This window comes from Salvelinus fontinalis, chromosome 8 (genome assembly GCF_029448725.1).
Source record: "Salvelinus fontinalis isolate EN_2023a chromosome 8, ASM2944872v1, whole genome shotgun sequence".
NCBI lineage: Eukaryota > Metazoa > Chordata > Actinopteri > Salmoniformes > Salmonidae > Salvelinus > Salvelinus fontinalis.
The window spans coordinates 15,716,351-15,725,451 of record NC_074672.1 but is presented as its reverse complement, the minus strand read 5'-3'; the positions used below and the strand labels follow the sequence as shown (position 1 = coordinate 15,725,451).

The 9,101-nt window shown below is 44.1% G+C and overlaps 1 protein-coding gene across 2 annotated transcripts in view; it reads left to right on the top strand.

Annotated features, from left to right (window-relative positions):
• The first annotated feature begins 2,269 nt into the window (after nucleotides 1–2,269).
• Nucleotides 2,270–9,101, top strand: part of cd34 (CD34 molecule) — a 38,781-nt gene continuing 31,949 nt past the window's right edge. The window contains exon 1 of one of the 2 annotated variants that reach the window (XM_055931341.1): nucleotides 2,270–2,562. In XM_055931341.1, the coding sequence (XP_055787316.1) occupies nucleotides 2,481–2,562 (82 nt within the window). In that variant the 5' untranslated portion in view covers nucleotides 2,270–2,480. The remainder of the gene's footprint in view (nucleotides 2,563–9,101) is intronic. The other variant, XM_055931342.1, reaches the window with a different exon arrangement.

Sequence of the window (9,101 nt, the reverse complement as noted above, 5' to 3'; positions counted from 1 at the left end):
CTCAGACTGGGGCGACGGTTCACTTTCCAACAGGACCACGACCATAAGGACACAGCTAAGACACTGCAGGAGTGGCTTCTGGTTCAAGTCTCTGAATGGCCCAACCAGAGCCCGGACTTGAATCCGATCAAACTTCTCTGGAGAGACCTGAAAATAGCTGTGCAATGACACTCCGTATCCAACCTGACAGAACTTGAGAGGATCTGCAAAGAAGAAGGGAGAAACTCCCCAAATACAGGTGTGCCAAGCTTGTAGCGTCATACCCAAGAAGACTCAAGGCTGTAATCGCTGCCAAAGGTGCTTCAACAAAGTACTGAGTAAATGGTCTGAATACTGTAAATGTGATATTTTAGTAGTTTTTTTTGTAATACATTTGCAAACATTTCTAAACCTGTTTTTGCTTTGTCATTATAGGGTATTGTGTGTAGATTGATGGGGGAAAAAGTATCTAATGCATTTTAGAATAAGGCTGTAACGTAACAAAATGTGGATAAAGTGAATGGGTCTGAATACTTTAGAATGCACTGTATGTGGGAGAGGACTGGACTCTGGTCAGGGTCTCCTGTTAGTGAAGAGATTTACAGCAGAGAAATCCCCATAACCCACTCTCTCAGCAGCCACAATCACAAGGTCAGGAAAGCCTTCGCTTTGATTCTGCTGGGAAAGGTACCGTGCCTGCTGCCACGGTGATGGGTGCTCGTGGCTGGGGACAGGTGTGTGTGTGTGTGTGTGTGTGTGTGTGTGTGTGTGTGTGTGTGTGTGTGTGTGTGTGTGTGTGTGTGTTGTGATGACCCTCCCACTCTGTCTGCCATATTCTTTCTCTTTGCTCTTGTTTTCCTTATTAAGATGTCGGTGGGCGGAGCTGGGAGGGTGGTCAGCGACATGGGACACACCTGGGCCTGGGTGTGTCCCGGGATAAATACACCTCTTCCTCATTCATCGAGGAGACTTTCTTCATGCAGACACACTGATAAAGTTTGATTGTGGCCTGTTTGTTTGTTTGTTTGCTTTGGCACCTTTCAACACCCCTCATTATCACATTTATGCACGCAACCACTCACTTACACTAGTGATTACTGACTACACACACCATTGCTAATTGTATTTACGTTACCTCAGTTAATAAATATATTTTTGTTATTCCTAATTTCCACTGTCTCCCTTTTTGTTACGGACTTTGAGCCGGTTCGTGACAGCGTGTGCGCTCGGGAATGTGTGTACTACGACCTTGTCTGCTCAGCATTTAGAAAGGGTGGGCTTGAGGAAAGGGTCAGTAAAGGGATCGGATTACCATACCCCAGTCAGTCCCTAAAGAAAGTGAACATACACAGGGACTAGCAGGAGTGTCCCAGTCCCCGACACTTGCCTGCTCTTGCCTTGATTCAGCCCCATCTGGTCCGATTGTTAGACCAGCAATTTTGCAGGCAATCCCCAAGAAACACCAGTCTGGCTGCTTTTACAAAGAGAGAGAAAATAAATTGCTGGATCCCAAATGTTGCTTGGATAGGGTATGAGATTGCGAAAACACCATGTGTGTTTGCATATGGCATGGGTGTAGGGTGATTTTGTTTGTGTGTGGGGGTTTCTGTGGGTGTGAGCAGCCGCACCGAACGTTGTGTGTGTGTGGGGGGGTGTTCACTGGATGACCCATCCCAGTTAAACTGACTCACCAGTCCAGGGACAAACTTAAAGCCCAGGTGGAGTAGAATGGAGTGATGTGGAGAGATGTGATGTCTGATGCAATGCACTGCTATGGGCCTCTGAGCTATGCAGCACAATATTAAGCAGGCGGGCAGACCAGGGGAGATTGCTTCCTGTTTACCAGGTGCATCTTCAAAGCAGAACCGATCAGACGAGCCCCTCCAGAGCCAACAGGCTGACGGGGATGTCTCAGTTAGGGGTAGATACAGCGAGTCATGTTGTGGTCTACTCTGAATATACAGCGGAGGTGCTAGTTCACTGGTATCGTAAAGCTTGATTTTAGGGATCGTTAAAAGAATGCACAGTACAGTTTAGATGGCATACCACTCTCAGCAATAGCTTTCCAGGTTTGTGGAAATAGCTGGATAGGTTTACTGATCCAGACAACAGCGCACAAATTCTGAATAGACAGATGTGATGATGCACACCCGGATTATATTACCACTCACACAGACCTACTACGCCCTGATCACGCCCTGAATCCCTTTCTACACACACACACGAAAACGTCCAGCTGCATGAGAAGAGTTCAACTCAGCCAGTAAGAAAAGGGGTGTGGTGAAGGAGACTGAGAAGGAGGGATAGAGAGAGAGAGAGGGGAGCAAAGGAGAGAGGCCATATGAAACCAGCAGAGCATAAGCCACGCTTTATCCTGCCAGTCTGTCCCGCTCTGTGAGCACAGGAAACACGCGACTCCCCCAGCCCTCACTCACTCATTCATCACTCTCTTTCACACACTTCTACAGACACACACACAGCGGCTCACCAAGGACTGGAGGATGGCTGTGTCCATGAGAAGAATGAATGGGTCCTGGAGAGGGATGGCTCTAGCCCTGCTTCTCTGTACTCTGCTCCTACACAGTGAGTACTACACATCTTTAAGCCTCTCCACCTGGCTCTTAAGTTATCTGTGTCTTACATGCTCAGTCTTAAACTATGGTTGAGTCAGTAAGCGAACTCTGTAAGCATGGCACCTCAGTAAACGGAACCTTGTAGTCTCTCTGAATCTGAGAAGCTAGGAGAGAGTTAGAAGATGAAAAAAGGCATAGTAAGGGAGAGAGAGTTTGTGAGCAAGTAGGATGATGCAACATAATCTCGTAACTTAAACTCTATGCCAAGATGTGAACGTGCCAATCAAATGTACCATGATGTCATTTCCAGCACCTTAAATAGCATGTGAGTTTTCTCACAAGTGTGTTCAGTAATGCTTGTGTTATTATGTGACATGAAGCAGTTTGGAGCATTACAGGGCTGGTGAAAAGTTGTAGCGGTGGCCAGCTGACAAAGGGGCCTCATGCAACTGCTCTGGAGTGGAAAGTTGCCGTTGAGAATAATTAGAGACTACATCCTGAGAAGGGTTTGTGTGAACATAAAGATGTTTTATTGTCACATATACCGGATAGGCGGAGTGAAATATGTTGTTTTACAGGGTCAGCCATAGTAGGGATAAATGCCTTTCTCAAATGCACATTCAGCTTTTTCACCTTTGTCGGCTCGAGTATTCGAAACAGTGACCTTTCTGTTACTGGCCCAATGCTCTAACCGCTGGTCTATCTGCCGTGTGTGTGTGTATGGGTGGAGAGCAAGCTTTTTCCAAAACGGGCTCTGCTCATTTCTGAAACATGGAGGTCCATTAAGCGTTAAGTTATTCAGATGTAATCTTTTTAAATGGGGAAATATACTTCTGGGAGTACAATCGGCATCTCTGCAGTGTGTTTGGGGGTCTTTCCATCTGTGTCCAGAAGTTTAATAGGAGAAGGAAGCTTATCCTGTGTCTGATTCCTGCTTGTCTTCTGAAGATGCAGGATGTGTGTGTGATGGGGAATTGACCATACATTATCTGTTGATTCAGCAGGGAGTAAAAATAGGTCCCTTAAGGGACGCCCCTTAGGTGGTGGCAACCGTCAAACTGTATGTGTGGTGGGGATTTCTGTTTAAACGGGGACCTCTTTTCCCCTCATGTTGGGAAGGTGAGGGTAGAAGGTTCAGCAGTCTGGTCCAAATCACACTGTTAAGTCTGTTAATATAGATGATAATTGCATAGTGTTAGGGCTTGGAGAGGAGACCGGTGGGACTGGTGTTGGTCCGGGGTGACTTCTCCAGAGCTTAGTACTGGCTCATCTGGGCACTGGGACAGTAAAACATTAGTTCTCTGGCACATTGTGAACACTATGCCAGACTAACCAGGAGGAGGAAAATAAACGATGAAAGCCTTAATGTTACTCCAAAGTGGACCAGAACATGTGCTAAGAACATGCTCTATACGCATGGCACATTAGAAAGGTACATGTGTCACGAACCTGCTCGAAGTTCGTAACAAAAAGGGAGACAATGTGGAGATAATGAATATATTTTGTTATTCCTTAACTAAAGTAAACTAAATACAATTAACAATGGTGTGTGTAGTCAGTAATCAGTGTAAGTGAGTGGTTGCATGCATAAATGTGATAATGAGGGGTGTTGAAAGGTGCCAAAGCAAACAAACAAACAAACAAACAGCCACAAAAATGCCACAACCAAAATCTATCAGTGTGTCTGCATGGAAAGAGTCTCCTCAATGAATGGGGAAGAGGTGCATTTATCCCGGGACACACCCGGGGCAAGGTGTGTCCCATGTCGCTGACGACCCTCCCAGCTCCGCCCGCCAACATCTTAATAGGGAAAACAAGAGCAAAGAGAAAGAATATGGCAGACAGAGTGGGAGGGTTGTCACACATGCCAATTGCAGCAGTCTGGTTATTAGATTCACAAGATTTTAATGGAAGTTCATTTAGTGACTGCCCCCCCATAGGTCATGAAGGATGCGGTTTACTTTTGGCATTAAACAGCTATACTGTGATTTTTCCTTTTGATTGTATCATTGGCGAGTACCCTAACAAATGGTTAGATCTTCAACTAACTATCAACTATTTAGGTTTATATTGTGAAATTGTTAGAATCAGAACATTACTGTACGTCAGTAATATGTTACCATTCCCGTTTCAGGTTAGCAGCTTTTTCAGCTCTTGCTTTTCACTTAGAGAATCTTAGAGTGGTGTTGCCACAAGTCCTCCCTATCTCCTCCCCCATTCCAGACACAGCCAACCACGCTCCACTGGTCACACTCACCTGCAACATAGTTGACACTTGCGCCAAAGGCACGGCTACGTGAATTTGCCAATGAATGCTCAGCATTTGGAACACATTTGAAAAACCTCTGCCAAACCCAGAACATAAACGGCTGTAGATTGTTGCCAGGGTGATTCAGTTCTGCGTGTACGGCCTAGATCATTGGCATGTTTTGTAGAAGCTGGTGGTACTGATGTTGAAATGTAAAGATATTCACGCCCCTAATGAGTCTATAGAGAGGCCCTGTGTTCCATATCAGCCCACCGTTATGACACTTATCTGTCCCTTTTCTAAACTACATGAAGAGGTTGGATGTTCAGTTCCACTAAAATACTATTTTAATGTTTCACAGTGAATTAACATTGTATCTATATTGGGAAAGTTCTTTTTATCATGTCTTGGTAAGTTGATGAATCCAGCATCAGTCCAGAGGACAGTTGTGGTCTTGTTCTTGGAGGGTATTTGCTGTGGATAAGGTTTAATCAATGACACAGTGGAATTAGGGCCAGTGATGTCATCAACCCGAGGAGGAGAGGCAGCTGATTCCAGAGTTCTATTAAATGACCTTGTTTGTGCTTCTACTCAAAAGAGCCAAACATGAGCCATTACAGTACAGGCCTCTGGATATATCTGGAAACTAATAAACTCATTTCCCAGGGGCCACTGGGCTTATCTTTCATACAAACATGCATGTTTGTGGATAGCCTGATGCCTCTGGGGAGATATCATTGAGGTCAACCACATGACCCCCCCCCCCCCCCCCCCCCCCCCGACACGGGAGCTCCACTGTGGTGAGTTACAGTTGGAAGCTACAGTTGGTTGGGCCGTTATCTGCAGCAGTTGCAGCATGGCTGTAGTGACTCAAGGTTTACTGTGGGTAACTGAGATGGGAGTCCTCTGTAACTGTAGTCCTTAGGGCTCCTAAGCACCTGACCACAGAAGGCCATGCATTCCAGTGGTGGATGCAGGGCTCAGATGTCGCAGCAGGAATGCCAATGCAAACCTTTTTAGAGGTGTCAACCACTGAGACCAACAACCCAGCCAACCAAAATCGGTTTTGTGGAAGTTCCCACAACATTCATTAGGTCGCTGCAAATGTTCTTGTAACACAAAAACTGTCCAGTCGTGCTGATGATTATAGACTTTTTGTATCAAATATTTGCCTGATGTTCTAAGAACGTTCCTAGAAAACATTTAATCTGTTCTTTAAAGGTTCCCAGAATGTTTCATAAAGTTGTGGGATAAGATATGTTCCCAAAACACAAAAACTGTCCAGTTTGTGTGGATGATTCTAAAATGTTTATTTTAGGATGAAAAAAACATTCACCTGATGTTAAAGGAACTTTAGCAGAACACATTTTGGCTGTTCTGTAAAGGTTCCCAGAACGTTTCTTTAGCTTGTTGGAACATTGTGGGGATATGACGAAAGAAAAGCTTTTTTTATACACACTAATAATTAGATAATCATAATAGTCAAAATCGAAAACGGCGATTTAAAACACCTGATTTTCTGAGCAGTCTTTCAGATGATCAGGTTCAGGTTCAATCGTGTTCCCGCGGTGTATTTGAACTACGCAGGTGCCAGCACCAGCAGCACAAGCCTCCCTCTTATGCACGAGTGAAGTGAGTTCTGAAAAACTCAAAATATACGTCTTAAAAATTGATTTCACACACAAACTTTATATGTCCGTTATTTTGGGGAAAAGGCTTCTCAAAAATAGCATGTTTGCTGTGGTAGAACGTTTTATTTTGATTGCCGATTTTCCTGCATTTAAGTCCTATCAGGTAGTCTGATTTCAGATGTGTCCATGTAAACAGGGTTATTAGGGAAATCGTTCTTCTTACAAAGCATGCAAACATTTAAATAAAACTATATTAATCTGAATATTCACAATGATGATATTATTGTGTGCATGTAACCAGTGGTGACCCGTCATTCAGGGCATGTGGGGCTCTACCCCAACTGTTTTGAGCCCCACATTTTTAGCAAAAAAATATATTATTATTTTGGCATTAATACATGTCACATCAGTTTGCAAACAATGTAGAAAATATATATCATTGAGTTAATAAAGCCACATACAAACATGGTCTCTTTTTTGTTTCTTGAGTAAGGCAACTCCAAAATGCAGTTTTTTCAGCCTAGCTCAGTGCTTTCTGTGGTGGTGGGGCGGGACAGCAGAAAATAGGAGCATTGCGCCGTGATTGGCTTAGTGTTCTGTCACTCATGGGGACACTACATCACCACCAAGTCTAAATCCTTAGTAAGGGTAGACATCGAAAGTTCAAGCCCTTTGGGTCCTGCCATAGTTACATTAGTAGTGCCCTTCCATGAAGGCTCAAGGTCATTGGCCACAGATAAAATGACATCAAATCACGTTATATGTACAGTAGCTTTGATTGGACTGATCTTGTCAACATCTAACTTTGAAAATCTTAGCTAGCAGTAATCATGAATCAAGTCGACAATCTACTGGCAAATCCTTTTTAAATTATAGATAAAATGTATCGGTGCTCATCGGCCATTGGACATAAACATTACACAACAAGTCGCAAATTCAGCAGTGAGTGGTTTGAAAGGAATCGGTGACAGTGGCTAACGAGCTCAGACTGGGAAAATACGTTTTGAACGGTCATCCAACTCGGAATTGTAAATCCGGCCTCATTCTCTTTCGTTGATGAAATGAAGGACCGCTGCAATGACGGCCTACCCCGGCCAAACCCGGACGACACTGGGCCAATTGTGCGCCGCTCTATGGGACTCCCAATCACGGCCAGATGTGAGCCAGCCTGGATTCGAACCAGAGACTGTAGTGAGGCCTCTTGCACTGAGATGCAGAGCCTTAGACCACTGCGCCACTTGTGAAAAATGTCTTATATGCTGCTGCATAAATTATGTAATATGCCAGGGAGATATGTATACTGTAGCTAAGAAAGTAATACTAAGTGTATGTTGTGTAGTAAGCTGGGTTAGGGTTAGTTATTGACTACGTCCATCCTAGCTCGCTCATTAATGTCTTAATCGAAATTATAGATAGACTCTTATCCGCTTGTCGTCCCCTTGTGCCATAGTTTGTACATCTCAATTGTCAGTAGAAACCACATTTTGTTTAAGCAAGTCAGCCAAATCAGCTATGTTTTTTTTTAAAGGCAGTAAATGAGGCTGAATTAACTGTTTTGCTGCCAGACAAGATTCCGCTGATAGCCAGGTGTAGCAGTGGTAAAATGTTGGGACTGCTGTTGGGACAGCTTTATGTAGGCCCTAACAGTTTGTGGGCGCCGTTTGTCACCGTTATAGTGCAATGAATGTATTGTTTAGTGTTGTGTTGTGGCTTTGCTGGCATGCATCCCACTTTGTTTTGTTTTTTGCCCCACCATGATTTACATGCTCAAATCGCCACTGCATGTAACCGTACTCTGAATCAACTCAATGGTGTGTTAAATGTGTGTTAAGCTAACCTAACGTTCTCTTCATATCCAAGCCTGCTGTTTAAACTACGCACTTTCATCACGAACACTGATAGCGTTTGTTTCCGTTTCCCATTGCTTTGATTCAGCATCTAGACAGTCTCAAATATGCATCACTGAAATGGACTGGGTCATAAATGCTGCATGATGTCATATCAACGCCTCTTGGAATACATGAATATGAGGAGCCCTAGCATCTGTAGAGAGGGGGGAATCTAGCTCTACCTTTACAGCTATATGGAGAAGAGAAAATACACTTGAATGTGTTTTAATTTCACGGTTGGGTTGGTACTCCAGTAGCTGCTAAATGTGCCACTAATTCAGTGCTTGTGGCATAGTGGCGTGAGCCATTGTATTCCAAAGTATGTGCATCCATTCCAAATGGCTGAAGAGGGACAGACACAATGTGCATTCCTATCATTTGGGGGAATTCCAATCCATGGCTCTCCTCACAACACATCCTTTTACATGTCTGAGTATTTTGTCTCTATGGCAACCGCTTGATTGATGTTTTGATAGGCCGGCTAGACTTTCAGGGTGGCATGAAGCATAAAGTCTGGAAAAAATATGGACACCCAAAGCAGCACAGTGAAGACCAGCACAAAGAGGAGTGATGGCTCTATGTTTGAGCCGGTTGGACGCCGGAGTACCAGTAGTTGGAGTGGGATCGGTTCTGAATCTCTTTTCTGTGATATAAACTAACGGACAAAATACAAAGTTTAGTTTAAGGAGAGGCATTCCATACCCAATGGGGAGATAAGATTGTGCCCTTCAAGTCTCCATGCTTTGACTCTGCAATGCTCTCAGACAACATCTCCGGCCAA